Source organism: Anser anser (genome assembly GCF_964211835.1).
Source record: "Anser anser genome assembly, chromosome: 10".
NCBI classification, from domain to species: Eukaryota; Metazoa; Chordata; class Aves; order Anseriformes; family Anatidae; genus Anser; species Anser anser.
This window is the reverse complement of record NC_139730.1, coordinates 11,231,892-11,248,605: the sequence shown is the minus strand read 5'-3', so window position 1 is coordinate 11,248,605 and position 16,714 is coordinate 11,231,892. Positions and strand designations below refer to the sequence as shown.

General features: G+C 53.3%; 2 protein-coding genes across 6 annotated transcripts in view; one reads left to right on the top strand and one right to left on the bottom strand.

The window, feature by feature from the left end:
* Window positions 1-8,325, bottom strand: part of LOC310904617 (mucosa-associated lymphoid tissue lymphoma translocation protein 1-like) — a 28,266-nt gene extending 19,941 nt beyond the window's left edge. Inside the window, exons 1-9 of one of the 5 annotated variants that reach the window (XM_083849640.1) lie at window positions 8,172-8,320; window positions 7,320-7,408; window positions 7,059-7,162; window positions 6,457-6,575; window positions 5,959-6,112; window positions 5,124-5,302; window positions 3,536-3,632; window positions 1,247-1,273; window positions 225-428 (exon numbers count right to left, since the gene is read on the bottom strand). In XM_083849640.1, coding sequence (XP_083705766.1) covers window positions 225-428; window positions 1,247-1,273; window positions 3,536-3,632; window positions 5,124-5,302; window positions 5,959-6,112; window positions 6,457-6,575; window positions 7,059-7,068 — 790 coding nt within the window. In that variant the 5' untranslated portion in view covers window positions 7,069-7,162; window positions 7,320-7,408; window positions 8,172-8,320. Of the gene's footprint in view, window positions 1-224; window positions 429-1,246; window positions 1,274-3,535; window positions 3,633-5,123; window positions 5,303-5,958; window positions 6,113-6,456; window positions 6,576-7,058; window positions 7,163-7,319; window positions 7,633-8,171 lie in introns of those variants that run through there. The other 4 variants (XM_083849639.1, XM_083849641.1, XM_083849638.1 and 1 more) reach the window with 4 other exon arrangements.
* Window positions 8,326-14,601: 6,276 nt separating this feature from the next.
* The window catches only part of ALPK3 (alpha kinase 3), a 34,210-nt gene continuing 32,097 nt past the window's right edge, over window positions 14,602-16,714 (top strand). Inside the window, 2 exon segments of the mRNA XM_083849630.1 lie at window positions 14,602-14,658; window positions 14,660-14,856. Of these exon segments, the coding sequence (XP_083705756.1) occupies window positions 14,617-14,658; window positions 14,660-14,856 (239 nt within the window). The 5' untranslated portion in view covers window positions 14,602-14,616.

Below are 16,714 nucleotides of genomic sequence, written 5' to 3'. Positions count from 1 at the left end.
TCTCCCATTCACAATTGGAAGCACTGACTCCCCAAAACATCAGCAGAAACCCATGCTAATTGAGCCAAAGGGTAGCCATGTGACAGTGAAAAACCTGTTCTGCTTGCCTGTAACCTAGACAAAACGTTTACCTGAAGAGAAAAGGTAATTTTTTTTATTTTTTTATTTTTTTTGCTCCTCCCTTGTATCAACCACTGCTACATGTACATAAACGGATGCCTTACCATAGACTCCTTTTCCCAGGAGCTGCAGGAACCGACTGACTGCTGTCACCATCTCAGCCTTGTTCAGGTCCAGAAGAGAGACAACTTGGAAGCCCAGCTGCTTCAGAAGAACACTCAGCTCAAACACGTCTGTGACGGGAGCCATCAGGTTTGGATGATGCTGGTAGCGGTTGTTGCCCACTAAAAGTGCTATCTTGCCTGTAGCTAACAGAAACACCAAGTGAAAAAGCTGTAAGCACACAGCAAGTGGCAAGGTCTCACTTCCTTCGGTTGGTGTGAGGACAGGGGAAATTTTTCTCAGTTTTAGGCAGGAAGGTTAGACCTTACCCTGTCACGAGCCTGGAGTGCCCTCCAGAAAGCACTCAGCTTTCTGAACGCTTTGACAAAACATGCAAGGCATCATTTTGAAAGAAAGACCTGAGAAGTTTCCATGTGGAAAGCAAAACTGCAGGAGTGGAGGAGGATCTGCACTACTGAGGCTATTTGGCACCAGCCCTACTGTGACTGTTACGCATGCTGGCGGCCCCTGGAGGGGGAAGCTCTGAGCCAGAGGTCCTTTCCCCCCACAGGGCTGAAGGAGGGAAAGCCAAGCCTCTTGCTTTCACTTCAGCCCCCAGCTTCCCCTGTAGGAAAATCAGATTGGCTTTCAGCAGCTGTGGGAGAAGGAGCTTTGCTCTGGTCCAAGGAGGTATTTAAAAGAAGGGAAAAGGCGTTGTGTGACCCAGACTTCATAAAGTCATTTGGCAAGTGCAGAGGTTGAGATTGGGTTACTCATTAGGAATAATCTTACTCCACTGGCTGAGACTGATCAGGTCTTGGCAGGGAAAAAGACTCTCATCCTGTGCCTCACAGCTCTGATCCAGAAAGCACAGAGCCAGTGGAGCCTGTGACAAAGTGGCCATAAAGGCTTGAAATGGCCTCTGCAAGAAAAGCACCCCTATGCCCTGCCCTCCCATGCACCCTGGAGCTTGCCTTTTAATTCAGGGAATAATTGCTTAGGAAGAAATGATGACAGTACTCACCAAAAAACTTCTCTGAACGACAGGAACCTGGAAAAGAAAGAGGGGAACAATAAGCCAGTGCTCAGCACTCAGCATCCCAGTGCCAGCCCCTACAACAGGTCTGAAACCTGTTCCCATGGCCCCTGGCAATGCAAAGCTGGATCATGCGGTGCATCTGCATCTCATCCGCATCTGTAGAAGTAAAACAGGCTGCTCCTTGGGCAAGTTTTTCACTGCCTGCTTGGTAACCTTAAAGACACTTGTCTGCTGATTTCAGGAGCCTGCCTGAGCTGGCCTTTGGGAGGTACCTGAAACCCCGTGTCAGCAGCAAACAGGAACAGCAAGTGGTTAGAGTTGAAAGGTAGGGCATGCAGGGAAGGAGGGTGCCTGTGTGTGAGTAGCCAGGAAGCAAAGCTGAGTGAAGGGGCAGGCAGGAGAGCCACCGTGGAGGAGCTGGTGCCTATCAGGACATCTGTGCTGCTTGGATCAGCCCTGCCTGGACTGCTGTGCTTCCCAAGATGCCAAGATGCTCCTTCGCTGCAGCGAAAGCAAAGGAAACAGGATGACTCCAGGAAGAAACTCAGTCAACATAAGCTTCAGAAGTGAGAGCTGCTCCCCACAAGCGGGAAGGAAGCTGGCTGTTTGCTCTTGGTGGTGATAATATTCCCAGCACCTTCAACACCCTGGTTTGTCTTTTCCTGCCTTTCAGCAGTTCCAGCTCAGGAAGGCCACCCCAAAATGTGACTCACTTTCATGAGCTTCATCAGCTCCCCTGTCCAAGCACTGCGCTTTGTGGGTGCTGGTGTGCCTGTGGGGCATCCATGCAGGAATCCCACCCCTCAATGCTCCCAGCATGCAGTCTCTGAAAACCATCGTTACCCTGACAGCTCCAGATTTCCCTATTAAAAAAAAAAATCCAGCACAGGAGAAAAGCCTGAAACCCTACAGGCTCTAAATGAAGAAAGAGCATATTTTTAATTGCATAAATCTTCTGAGTCTGGAAGACCTGAACACACAGTGATGACGGTGCTGGTAATGCTCCAGGGAAATCTATCAGAACAAGCTTATTTGTCCTTTTCTGCCTCTGACAGAGCCACCTGTTGCATTTTAAAGCTACTCAGGCATAGCATTTTGAACCCAACCCAGTCTGATGTCCCTTTCATGCTGACTGTTACTCCTGGGTGCTGTTTTGCCAGACGCAAGAAGGCAGGGAGAGTACACAACACTCTCTGATTATACAGGACCAGTTTGCTCCCTGGAGAGGTTTTAAAGACAGACTGTAAGGCCAGATGAGAAGTTTATAGCATAGAAAAATCTCTAGATGGAGTAAAGAGCCCACAAAGCTATTCCTGACTCACTGCAAAGGCAGATGGCCAAAGCAGCCATCACACTGGAGGTGGAGCATGCCCGAGGCTCCGGGGATCCATCTTCTCCCCAGGATCCATCAGGTCACACAGCACGCGCTGCATCAGCCCCAGGCTGCCAGCCTGATGGGCCTGAACCTTCCTGAAATAAACACCATCCTCTCCAGCTCCATGTGTCTGAGCACATCACTTTGTCTTGGCAAGGCTGTGCATTAGTTTTAACGAAGGACTCCATTGCAATTTGTTGAGAGATCTACTAAACCCGCACCTCGGCAGGGCAAGAAAAACTGCAGTGAGCATCTGAGAGTGCAGCCTAATGTGGCTGTTTTCCTACCATCTGCAGGACCCAGCAGCGTCCCAAGCCACAGTACAGCCAGGCAGACAGAATGCTGCTTTTTTTCTTTTACAGTTGCCACTTCCCTCGCCAAATCTGAACCCCGTTATCAAGTAATCCCATTTATCATGGGGCAGGCCGATGCCTGCATTCCCAGCTCAGTAGGGTTTACGCAGCTCTGCTGAGATCACCCAGTATATCCAGGGTGTGAAACTGTGCTCTGCAGGCTGCTCCCGTGACAGCTGCCACAGGACTGCCAGGACACTCCCGTGTTTCCGCAGAGCCCCACGCTGCCTCTCCACTCTGAAGTGTCTTATGTTCAGCTCCCCACATCAGTGTTATTTAAAACCAATGGTATTTTTTTGTGTTACTAAAAGTCTGTTCAAGCTGGAGAAAGGTGTGAGTGGCAAAGCCATGCACCCTACTTCTCCTAATCCCACACCCCTCAGCCCAGCTTCCCCTGAACAAAGTGAGCCCCAGGGTAACACCCTGGCACTGGCCTCCTTGTCCACCGGCCTGGCATTTCCAGACAAGAGCACTGAAGTCCTCTTAACTACTTCTCAAGCTAGAAGATGATTTGCAGCAAAGCAGATGTGGGTTGGCTCTGCTCACCTATGTGAATGTCCACTGCGTTGGTCCAGTGCTCTCCGTGGCTATTGGAGGCACAGCAGAGGTACGTGCCGGAGTCACTGACTTTGGCGTGGGTGATCTAGACAGATCAAAAGTTAAATCTCATTATTTATGGTGACAGTTTGCATCCTCTCAACAGTATCTGCCAAATGCACCCTTGTTTTGGGAATAAAATATATTTTTTTTTGCTGCTTCCTGCAACCTCATTTATTGCCTCAGAAAGATATCTAAGATTGCTTTTCCATGACTTTTGTCTTTCTAAGAAGCTCAGCAAGGCCACACGCTAAGGTCTGCTGCAAACCCCAGCTTCTAGAGAGCAAGAATGCTCTGCCCTGATGCCCTCTTTTCTTTATCCAGCAGCCCTGAAACGCTGTGTCATAGCCATACTCTGCCCCATGAACCACACTAGCAGGACAGCACATGGCCAACTTCAGAAGGTTGCCCGTTTTTCCTCTTAGGTGGCATTTTCTAGATATCCATCATGCCCATTGCTCTCTTCTAGCAAGTTTCTCATTCATATCCGTCCCGCCTGAAGCAGGACAAGAATGCCAGCAGTTCTGGCTGGCAAGGACCTCTGCAGTTCTCCAGCCCAGCCTAGCCTCCTGCTCAGAGAGGAACTAAAGGCACAAGCGGGTCAAAGCAGCTGTGGCTCTGTCTAGACAAGTCTTAAAAACCTCTAATGACAGAGATCTTGTGGCCTCTCTGTGTACAGGCTCCACCACTGCACCCACCCCAAAGTGAAGAATCTATTCCTAGTCCCCACGCTGAACTTCCCTGGGAAAAGTTCTGTTTGAGGCCACTGTCCCTCGTAACACCACCTAAGAAGAGCTTGGCTCCTTTACCATGCTTTAAGTGATGCCCCAGGAGGAAGTCTGCCTTTCTTGCACAGAAGACAGCACCGACTAGACAGCACATTCAGCCAGTGACTGACCACAAAACCCGACCTTTTTCTGACTCCCTGACTCTTTCCTGTTGTAACTAACCACTTTTCCTTCTAGCTTTCCTGCAGGCAGACACTGTTCCTGCAGCTCCATCACTTTACACCCGCAGCCCCCTGCACGTACATACAATAGCTGTTCTTGTGCCACTGCAAAAAAGCACAAGAGGCCTGCTGAGAGCCCTCAATGCCAGCACAAGGCATCAATCTCTTATTTCTTACAGAAACATCCACAGCTTTGGAAGAAGCCCATAAAATGTATTCCCTCTTCAACCATAGTCCTTCAGTCAGGGCTATCAAAGCAACAGGAGTAATCTGTGGACTGCAGGGAAACACGGCTGAGCGTGAGGTTGTTTCTCAAGGGCTGAAGAGAGGGGGAGGACAGGCAAGAAGAGACTGCTTTCTGACCGCATTCACCTGATGGCACAGATCAAAGCATGCCTGAGCCTTTACACACAGGTAAGAGCCAGGCTTAAGGACTGTGACCTGTCATATCAAGGATGACAACAGCATAGAATTTTCAGCAGTCTCTCCAAGGCTTCTGAAGCCCTCTCACACTCACCGTCCCATCGGGCTTCTCCCATCACCCAGCCCAGTAGCCAAAGTTTCTGAACCATCCCGAGGTAACATTACCCAGAGCTTTTTTTTCTTCTGGTGTTCCAGCACGTTCCCATTGCAGTACCACTGGTAGCTGGGGGCTGGGACCCCCATGGCAGCACACTGCAGCAGTAGTGGCTTCCCAACTTCCACCTTCTGCTCAGTGGGGTTGAGGATGATGACCGGTTCTCCTTGCCAGAGCTGAGGGAGCAGTCCTATGAAGCAGGAACACAAAATTGGTTCCCCATCCATGAGAAGAGAAAACAAGGGTATTTTTGTATCCTGCAGTCTGTGTGCATTGCCAGAGCAGTGAACCTTTTTCCATCCGCACCAAGAGATGCCATCCCATGGGGTGGCTGTAGTTGCAGCATCACCGCTGCACCCTTCTGCAGGGAATCCTTGAGAGCAACACCCACTACAGAACATGACACACCAAAGCACTGCCTCTTGCTTCCCAGTCCCAAACATGCCCTGGCTCCTGGTGATGCTCACCCTTTCCTGTCAAGGGTGCAGTCAACACCCAGAGGTATTTTTGCCAGATTGCCTCTTCCAGTCCCTCTGTCCAATGCAAAACAACACACACCCAGTATAACCTCCCTCCGGTAAACCCATGGCGAGTGATCAACAGGAGGAGCAGGTAAATACAGCTGGGGTTACTGGGATCATGACAGGGACCTGAAATACCCACAGCATGGACACAGTAGTCTGGCTAAGACCTGCAGGCTCACATCACTGGGGTGATCTTTCTGTATAGTGCTTTTCAAGCTGGGAGGACGCACTGTCCCAGGAACCACAGAGGACCACTGTAGTGATGTCTGGCAATATCTGTGCAAAGCAGAAAACAGAGAAAAGCTGCAAGACATGTTAGTACCTCTGGCAACACACGGATGAACCTCCACCTTCACCCAGTCAGAGAAGACGGCATTTCTGTAGAGATCATTGATTCTGCAGGTGTAGAGTTGGGTCTGCTGTGCAGTGATGGGCAAGTCTTGCTTGGTAGCACCAGGAATCTGGCAGCAGACAGACTAAAGGGAAAACACAGGCGGTGGGCAGCGAGTTGCCACTCACTGCTGGGAGCAGAAGGGACCAGCAGGCTCCTGCTAAAAGCAGGAAAAGCAGGGATCCCTGGTTCTGTCACCTCCTCCAGCCACAGGGATACAGGGAGAAGGATGTTTTCTACGGCACTCCCCATGGCACCTGCTGAAGCCCTTAGCATGGTCATGTAACCGCATCCTGTCCCCTCTCCTCTTTTCTCTTCTAGCCTCCTGCTTCCCACCCAGTCTACCCACAGAGGGCTATCTGCACCATGCCGCAGGGCAGGGAGCAAGCCCGACACAAGAACTGGGGTAATCTCTGCTCACAGCATTACCTGGCGCTGACAAAACCACTGGTACTGTAGTGATGTACGAGCCTCGGCTCTGCACCGCAGCGTGAAGGAATAACCAACGGGGACAGAGACGGAGACCGGCTGCTCGGTGATCACAATGGCTACGAAGAAAGAGGTGTGAGTTTGCAACAGGAGCATGGACACAACCCGGGAGGCATTGCAAGCGTCACTCCTTCTCCTTCAGAGGAGAAACACTCCAGCATAACCCACGGTGCTCGACCACTCACAATAGGGGTGAGGCCCCCAGTGCAGACACGGCCCATCCTACCAAGGAAGGGAGGTTTTGGAAAATGAGCATGCTTGACCCCCCCGTGGGTTGCCACACTGTTTTAAAAGTGGCTTCTGGGAGCTCAAACGCAGGCAGGGGCACCCTGCGGTGCACGGTTTGTGCCGCAGCTGGATGGGCGGCATCGCAGGCGTTTCTTGGGCGCAGCTCACCCGGCCTGCCCAAGCGCCAACCCGCGACCCCAGCGCCACTGCCGCCGACGTGCCGGTGGCTCCCTGCCGGCGCGGCTCGCTGAGAACCGCACAACACCCCGAGCTGCAAGGGCGCCGCCAGGGTCACCCAGCCCAACACCGCTCACCTGTCTGCATCGCTCTACCGACGCCTCGTCCCCCGCACCGCACCTGCCCCGGCCGCCCTCAGCAGCCGCCGGCCTCGCAGGCGGCTCCTCGCCCCGCCGAGCACCTGCGGAGGGGAGAAGCAGCGGCACGAGGTCGTGAGGCGGCCCCCGGCCCCCGGCCCGGCCCCGGGCGGCGTGGCGGAGCCCGAGCCGCCCGCTCTCCCCGCTCCCCTCGGCGGCGGCCTCCCCGGGCCGGGCCGGGCCGCGGTGCGGGGCTCTCACCTGCCGGCATGGTGGCCTCCGAGGAGCCGCCGTCCTCGGGGGGCAGCGCCGGGCTCAGGCTCCCCGGGCCGGCCGGGCTCCCGCGGGCCCTGCGGAGAGGCGGAGGCGCTCACCGGGGCTCGCCCCGCCGCGGCCCCCGAGCTCCTCCGGGGGCCACCCGGGTGTCTCCCCCTCCGGGCTTAGACCGCGGTGCCGCAGGCCCGGTGCCCGCGGGCCTGGGCCCGGGGACGCGGCCCCGGACTCACCTGCCGCCGGCCCCGCCGCCCGGGGAAGGCCCTGCCGGGCCCCAGCTGCCGCACTTCCGCGCCGCCGGGCCCGCCCCGCAGCCCCGCTCCGAAAGCGAAACGGCGCCCAGCGGCTCCGCCCGGGGCCGGGGCCGGGGCCGGGGCCGGGGCCGCCTCTCGGCCCGGGCCGGGGCTGCTCCGTCGGGGGCAGCGGCGGGAGGCGCCACCAGCCGGGCCCCGGGCTGCCCACGGCTATTGTCACCCTGCGCCCACGGGTACCCGCAGCCTGTCCCCACGGGTGTCCGCAGCCCTGTCCCCACGGGTGTCCTCAGCCCGTCCCCTCAGTTGTCCTTGCCCCATCCATTCAGGTGTCCTCATCCCCAACCCCTCAGTTGGCCGTATCACGTCCCCTCAGTTGTCCTCGTCCCCATCCCCACACAAGCCCTCACCGTTGTCCCCATGGGTGTCTTCACCCGTCGCTACACCAACCCTTGCTTTCATCTTCATCCCCACTCTCGCTTCCACCCCCATCCCCACCGCCTCCCTTGCCACCATCCCCACGACCACCCTCATCGCTGTCCTCACAGCCCCCCTCCCCTCATCCCCACGGCCGGCCGGCCGGCCCCACCTCTGTCCCCGAGGCCACAGCCCGGGGTCTCATGGTGGAACCCCAGCTGTGCTGTCCCTGCTCCTTCAGCTGGGAGAAGTGGGGCGAGACCCAGCCCGCGCTGACGACAACCTGCCAGGCTGTTTCCGCCGAGAAATCCCCCGCCGCCTGGGCTGGGTATCACGAGGGCTCTAGGGGAAGTGTCGCTGGGCCAGCCCGCCCAGAGGTTGCACAAGACCCTTCAGGACAGGGCAGAAAGCCGACAGATGGGGACAACTGGGAACAGCCTGGCCCCACAGCCCAGCCCCGCAGGGCCGGTGCTGTGAGCTCTGGAGCCTGGGCTGGGAACTGGCCCTATTCATAGTCTCCGAGTTATTTGATTTTCTACTCAAAGCCCAAACTTAACCTTTCTGGTGAAGGAAAAATGTGAAATTGCTCCCCTGGTTCCTGAAATCTCCCTCCTTGGCCATGGAAATGGGTCTGAGGATTCATTAATAAAGCAGCCAATTGATTTAGGAGTTAATTTCAGAGAGGCCTTCTGAGACCAGAACACTTGTGCCTGTCGGATTTCTATCGCAAACAGTCCTTTATAGCAGGATGAGAGATCCTTCGAGCCCTTCTAGAGCTACAGCTTAATGAAATGAATTACACTCGGATGCAGGCTGTACTTGGAGAAGCAGAATGTACCGATTGTTATCGCTGTGCTGTGATTTTTATTTACACAGTTAGGACAAAAGGCAGAATCTCCTCTGCCGCCAGTATCTCAGGTGAGGCTGCAAATGTGTCCAGAACAATGAAATAAAAAGGATTCGCCATCATTATATTTCGTTACATTTAATTTTGCTACATGGCCCTATGGCACAACCAAGTCGTGGTTAGTTGCTCTCCCTTGCAGAACGATGCTGTGGTGTTAGAGATGGTACACGAAGTGTGATGAAGGCGATGTGAGGTCTGGAGTGGTGTCTGTAAGAACAGACTCATTAAACCAAAACTCATCACCTTTCAAAAGACCAGACCAAGTGGAAAGGAGCTGGAGCTGAACCTGAGCTCTGTGCAATTGTGAATGGAGAGAACACAGGGAGAAGAGGGGGTGGCTGTAATTCCCAACAAACTTGTTGCTCTCCGATGTGACCAGGCAGGGAATGTGACACAAAACCAATGGGGATGAAACAGGTCTGGGCTCAGGACCAGCGTGGACAAATTCCCACCAGCAGACAAATTCCCACTGGGTCTCTCCCTCAGCTCTTGCCACAAGTACCTTCACTAGCAGTATGGAAGGATGCAGATGGATGTCTGGATGTCAGGGGGAAGCTGTTATGGCTGAGAGAAAAGGGATGGAGAGAGGGTGTGCAGGAGGAGCCTGGGCACAAGGGGGGACCACCACCATGTGCTTACCTGGGGAAGGAGCAAAGCTGAGCCATGCCTCTCCAGGGATGTGACTCTTCCTGCTGCTTTTCTCTTCAAAAGGATGGGGATGCAGTTTGTAGGAAAAAGCTAAAACCAACAGAATTGGTGGATGGAAGAAGGATGTTCTCCCTCCACATATATTTAGAAATATACCCTACATGTTTAAAATACAGATATTAATGTATTGCAAATGAAGGTTCTGTCTGAACGTGTTCCAGTAGCTCTGTCACATCTCATGCAGAGTCAACATAAATACAGCACAGGTAGCTAACAAAAGTGATCATTAAATTAACCTGAACACTTTCCGTGAGCTAAAGATGACACTTCTGATTGATGCAGTGTCTTTTCAATCAGCTAGAGGTTGCTGCATTCGCCATAGATCGCTTCTTTGGGTTTCAAGGCTAACATCCTCTATTATATGCCTAGTCTGTTCTGCTTGTCCTTGGGTCATTAAAAGCCCTGCCACGGCACACTCTGCATGAATATTTGGTCAAGAATATGTTTTTTTCTGCATGCCAATGGTGGTAGTTTGTTGACATTGTGCTGGAGAGCAGGAAGAAGCCTGTTATTTTAGAAAGGGAGGAACCCATGTGTATGTGTGCAGGATGAGAAAGGGAAGGATATACTGTGTGAGAGGAGTGAGAAAACATCTGTGACGCTTGCTGTGAGTCAGCGCTGGATTCGCAGGCAGAGGACGAAAGCTTTGCTAACAAGGCTTGAAGCCTTGTGGCTGACTGGCTTAGACTTCAAAAACTAAATGCTGCGAGAGCGAGTTTCCAAATGGAGACAGGAGCAGAGGGCACTGTCACTCTGCAAACAGAATGACTAGAGAGCAAATGCTGTAAGAGAAAGCTCTGTCTCAGCAGGGTAACTGGCACAGGAACCATACAGTGCCTGAAAGGGCAGAAAAATATACATTCACCATGTGTCTAGGGGAAGGCTCAAACACTGCAGCAGGATTCATCCCACCGCACTTAAGTTGGTAGGTGCTAAACCTGCTCCTGCCACCCAGGTTTCCGTTTGCTAGTGGGGTGAGGTGCACAACCACAGTGTAACTGGGGTGAGAAGGAGCACCTCCGGGTCTCTGATTCAGCCCCTCACTCCAAGCAGGACCTGTATCTGTCGCCCAGCATCTTGTTCCATCCACATTTAACTATCTCCAAGGATGGAGATCGCTTACCTCTTGGCCCCTGTTGCATTGTTTGATCCCACTCACGGGGCAATTTATTTATTTATTTTTCCTTAACATCTAATCTGAATTTTCCTCCTTGCAGCTTGTCTTTGTTGTCTCTCAGTCTATCACTCTGGACCTCTGGGAAGTGGCTGGCTCTGTTTGGTCTGTGCCCACCATGAGGTACTGAACACAGCAAGAAGGTCTCCATTTAGACCTCTGATTAAGATGTAAGCCTAGTTCCCTCAGGCTCTCCTTGTATGGCATGTGCCTGAGATCCCTTAATTGTCTTGGTGGTCTTCACTGGACTCACTCCAGTATATCAATGTCTTTCCTGTATTGGAGAGTCTGAAACTGGACACAGTTTCAGCCCCAACACAAAGACTCACCTCTTCTGCACACCCTTCTCAAGGCGAGTGTCTTTTCTATCAGGGCAACACCCCGAAAGATAGGGCTCAGCATGATGGCATGGTGAAATGACATACGTAATTCATATCATGGGACTTAAGTTCAGGTTTCCTGAAGCTGTGGGACCTGAAAGTCCTCCTTTCAGAAAAAGAAATGGGGACAGGAGAATGACACATTGGGCCTCCCAGCCTAGCATCCTGCCTGTCACGTTGGGCAGCAGCTGAAGCACAGCATAGGGTGTGAGGTTGGTGCACGCACACAGCAAATATTCTTCTTTCATATTCTTCTTCTTTCATATTCTTCTTCTTCTCATAGCTTGAACACTTCTTTAAGCTTTTTAAAGCAAAGCTAGTATCTTTGTCCTGAGGAAATCTCAAGAGATTTGCCTTCCACAGATTTGTCCTATTTTTTTTTAAGCTCACTAACATTCAGCAACCACAGCAATGTATGGAAGCAGCTTAACGCCAAGGTGTGTAAGGAAGCACCTCTCTTTTACTGACTTTACCTCCTGCTAACTTCACTTGATGCCCATGAACTTATTTTGATAGACACTCTCTCCCTGTCCCTCGGGACTGTGCGTACCTCTGTCATATACACCTCAGTTGTTCCTTCCAGGCTGAGGAGCCCCAGCCTATGCAGGTATTCTCCAAGTGGCAGCCAGTTCTGGTCTCTGATCATCCTTCCTGCCCTGCTGTGAGTTGTGTTTTTTGTTTGGTTGGTTGGTTGATTGGTTTTGGTTTTGGTTTGGTTTGGATTTTTTTTCCCTTTTCTTTTCAGGTCTGCTATATTCTGTTTGAGATGGATTCTTCCTGAGTGGCATTAGCCCATGCAGACCCCACCACTGCCTATGGAAAATGCCTGTCATTGCTTCCTCTATGAATCATGTTACATTTGTCATCACGGGCTTTCATCTGTTATTTTACTGCCTGGTGAGATCTTCAGTCAGCCCTCTCAGACCACCCTTTCTCCCCATATTTCCTAGGAACAAATCCAAAAGTCTGATGGGGTCCATCTCCTTTGCATTTGCCAAGACCAAGTATGCTCTCTGGTGTCACACATCCAGCTATTTACATGCTTGATAGCACAATCACCTGTTACAGAGATCTGCAATAAGCAAACTCCAGTACCTACACCTGAAATGACACAAGGCTCCTTCCAAAACACTGCCCAAATGCAAGATTGTGCTGAGATCTGAGCTAAGAAATGTATTTCACCACGGCTTGAGTGGAGAACTGCAACTCTGTTCAGGCCACTAGAAAACAACTGGATGTATCCAGATCTGGGTTGCGTCGGACCAGATTATAACTTCTGTAAGCTTAAAAAAAAATTGTTGACCCAGTATACACTGACTCTGACAAGTTAACAGGATCCAAGAAACCTTATATGATAGAAAAATTCACCCGGGGGTCCTGGCTTTGGATCTGGTGTTGTCTGCAAGTGCTGCTCTACTAGACTGCATGTCTGGATTCCCCTAGTACTCCTTGCAACCTTCTCCCCCCACCTTGGCCCACAGATGTCAGCACCCTCCCCTCTAAGCAGGCTTGGGCATCTGCTGGGCTTGATAACTTCGTTGGGGGCCATCAGTTTCTCCACATGCATATCTGGCTCAAGCTGTAACCTCCCTTTCCACTTGGCTCAAGGTTTGATATACCAGTGAAAAAAAGCATCTGAGGTCCAGACTGAGTTACATCAACCTGCTGTTGCTGCACATCTGTGTTGTGGCTTCGTGTCCAGGTGTCACCCAGCACCTTTGCTGTTTTTAGTGTCCTTTCTGGGGTTCCTGGCTGATCGGGGCCTGTTGACTTCTCCCTTCCATGTGCCACGCACACTGATACTGTGTTTCCATCATAAACCTGGGGAGAAGTAAACTATCCATGGGACTCCAGAACAGGATAACAGAGCAGGAACGTTTCTGTCTGAATAAACCAGCCAGGGGACCCCAGCCTGGTTCCTTCCAGGGCTGTCCCAGGACAGTCGCCAACCCTATGGCCTGGGGGTGGCACCAGTCATGCTGAGAGGTAAGAGACTCATCAGGGAATGCAAGGGAAAAACATGTGGGAACTGTGCAAGACTTCATGTGGGATGCTTAGGGGAGGAACTAAAGGTGGAGGAAGGGAGGAAATCAGGGTGGTCTGGGGAAGCACAAGTGTGGGAAAACACAGGGTAGTAAGAGAACAAAAGGGGCTGTTTGCACCTAAAGCAGAGTGGTCAGTATGCTTGTCTGGCCATGCCCTGTGCCTCATCAGTGCAGTCCAGCCTGGCTTCTAAATGAACTCCTTTTCCAACTATTCATCTGGCTGAGGGGCTCTCTATTCTGTCTGGTTGTGTGCAGGGGACTGAGTGCCAATAGTAAGTCACACTCTGGGTAATAAGGATTTGTGTCTGTGATGCCCAGATGAACTGTAGGTAGATGTATCAGAGACTCGCTTGCATGTGTGCATGTCTCAGCGGGAGGCAATGGGAAAAAAAGGGTGCAGGTGCCAGCTCCTGGCACGCTGAGTGCATGAGCTCAGGTCCTGGAGGGATCCGGGTGTATAACTGACGCACACAGTCGTGCCAGTCCCTATCAGAGGTCACCTTCCAAACCACAATGTTTGCTGGGGATGAGGAGCTGGGGATGTCCTGCACCGAGTGACCCACGCAGCCCTCACCTGCCTCGCTGCTTGTTGTCACGTTCATTCTCTCTCCTGCCCAGGCAGGGATCAGCTCAAATCCTGTTGTCTTTCCCAGTCTGGACCTCTCTGCCACGATCTCGTCTCTTTTGCAGCAATGCCTGCTGTTGTTTTCTTCTTGCAGACTCCAGGCACACAGCCGTGGGCAGACCGCCGATGCACAGCCAAGCTGTTCTATCCGTCAATCCCGCTCCGCAGAGCCGCAGTGTCACCAGCGACGTGCCTGCGGCGCTCAATACAACCGCTTGACAGGCAAGATGAAGGTGGAACAAGAGGAAATTCAATTCTATTATGGGTTATGTTTTCATCTGGTATTAAATCACTCTCACTAATCTTTTGTGACGTGTACCCACCTCTTACGGCCCTGTTTCACGCTGTCCTCTTCAGGGAGACCGAATAAATACCAGCACCTTGGGAACCCAGGGGAAAAACAGCTGCCAAAGCGTGAAACGCTCCTGGGACCGCCACCAGGACGTGACCGCAACGATCGCAGCGCACAGCGCTGCCAGCCACGGCACAACGATCGTGCCTTTGAAGCAACAAGGCGTTTTGCAGCCGACCCTCAGCTACCTTTGAGAAACCCCAAACCCCCAAACTGACCAACGCGCTGGGGGCAGGGAGGGAGTTACGATTAACAAAACCAACGCTCGAACGTCGCGCGTTTCGTCCCCAGAGGGGGAGGAGGGGTGGAGGGGGGCCGGGGCCGGGCCACCTCACGCCGAGGGACCCGAGGCTGGCGGGGGGGAGCCCGGGGCCGCGTCACGGCTCCGCCGCCCGACTGACAGCGCCATGTGCGGGGCGGCTATAAATGCCGGCCGTGATTGACAGGGCCGGCAGCGGCGGCGGCGCCGGGCAGGGGCAGCCGGAGCCCGGCCGCCGCCATGGGCTCGCCGCGCCGGGCCCTCAGCAACTCGTACGCGGGCAACGGGAGGCTGTCGCCGCCGCTTCGGCCGGGCAGCGTCGAGGGCGCGGAGGAGGCGGAAAACGCGGCCTGGGCCTCTCGGCCCAACCGGCGTAGCTACCTCCTCAGCATCCGGCCCCAGAACAGGTGAGGGCGGCCGGGGGCGGCGGGGCCCTGCCGGGGGCGGCGAGCCCGGGGTGCCGCGGGGAGCTGAGGGGCTCTGCTCGCCCCGCGCCGGGGCCGTTAGCCATGGGCTCGCCGCCACCCGAAGCCAGGGAGCGCCCGGGGCGGCCGCGGGGACGGGGATGAGTGTGGTGGCGGGGGCACCCCCAGGGCTGGCACCTCTCCTGTTTGCCCCCTAAGCGCTGGGCAGGGCGGTGCTGCCTACGGACAAACTTCCAAGGACGGTGGAGAACCAAAATGACTGGATAAAGAGACGCGGGAGCTGGGGAGGTGAAATCAAGCTGTGTTAAAAGGTGGAGCAGAAGGGCTGCCGCCAGCGCTGCGCCGGGGGCGGAAGGCCGGGCTGGTGTCCCGGGCAGCGGGCGGCCGTCCAGCCCGCAGCCAGGGCCGCACGGCGGGGCACACCCGGGTGGCGAGCGGCTGGAGGCTGCCTGGCGCTCCTGAAGGCGAAGGCAGCGCGCGAAACTGGAAGCGCCGTGCCTGCCTGCCCCCGGAGGCCCTTCCAGGGTTAGAGCAGGATAGCAGAGGCGAGCTGGAGCGATGGGACGCTCTTGGGTTCTCAAAAGCGATGTGGTGCGTGCTCGCTGCAGGAGGGCTGGCTCCTCGCTTCCCTGAAGACGGGGGTGTATTTCCGTGGCTGTTGCTGGGGCAGGGGTTGTCAGCATCGTGCATCTTTTTATAACAGGGCTGAGTTGACTTTCATGCTGAGAAATCCTGACAGACACAAGCTTCTGTCTTTCTTCTTCTTCTTCCTCTTTTTTTTTTTTAAACCTCAGAATATTCGAGGTTAAACTTGCCTACAGGATACTGCCCTGCCCTTTCTGGCTTCATAGTAGTGAAACTGCTTGTGTTATCTACACCAGACTCCATGCAAGGGGCCCGCTGTGCGGGTGCCTTATCTTATTGCCAAAAAGGCATTTCTACTATGTAGATATGGGCTGAGCAGTGACGAGAACTACATTCCTGGGTTAGAAATGGCCTCAGGCAGGAGGTCTGTGGTAGGAATGAGGCTTTGTTCTCAGGGGAGAAGGTATGATAAACATGTTGTTAACTCAGACCGGTTGAGGTTAGTGAATACAAGGCAACATGCCAGTGAAGGCGAAGGTGTTGGTTACAGCATTAGTTGTTCAAAATAAAGCCTTTAAATTACTTTGAATTTGCTATGAGCACTCTTCAACCCGTAAGCTCTTGAATTGAGTGTGCATCTTCCTTATTGACGATTTATAAATAATGCATTTCCAGCATGTCAAGGGTTGGTGCCTGAAATAATCTGAGATTTGTGAAAATAAATACAGCACCAAAAGAGACGGAAACATGCTGCCTGGCAGTCAGATGTTAAAGCTCGGGTAATGCCAAAGTTAAGTTGCCTTAATTCAGTTCCTCTGTGCTTGTATTGTAGTGTGCAATCTAATTGCAATCTGGCTGTGTACCCCAGCGTCTTCAGTACCAAGAAATACACATGCAGCATTCACAACCAACCTGTGACCTCAGACCATGCTTAATGTTGCAAAGGAAATGTGTAATTGAGTCCAGTACCTCCATTCTACAGATTAAAGGTAGAGAGTCTTTAGTAAGATGTTGAGGACTTTTGATTGCCTAGAGCTTGATTCTCTATTCACCCCCCCCCCCCCCCCCCCCCCCCCCCCAATATGTTCAAATTGCAGCTTTAATCTGTTTAGCCATAAGGAAGGGTTCAGCAGTCCTCAACTAATACTTCCAGTGTTCCCAGCTGGCTTGCCCAGATCCCAGAAATTTTGCTCGAGGCCACTGAGGAAGATGCAGAGTGATGTGATGTGGGTGAGCCTGGCATCTCCTGGATGTG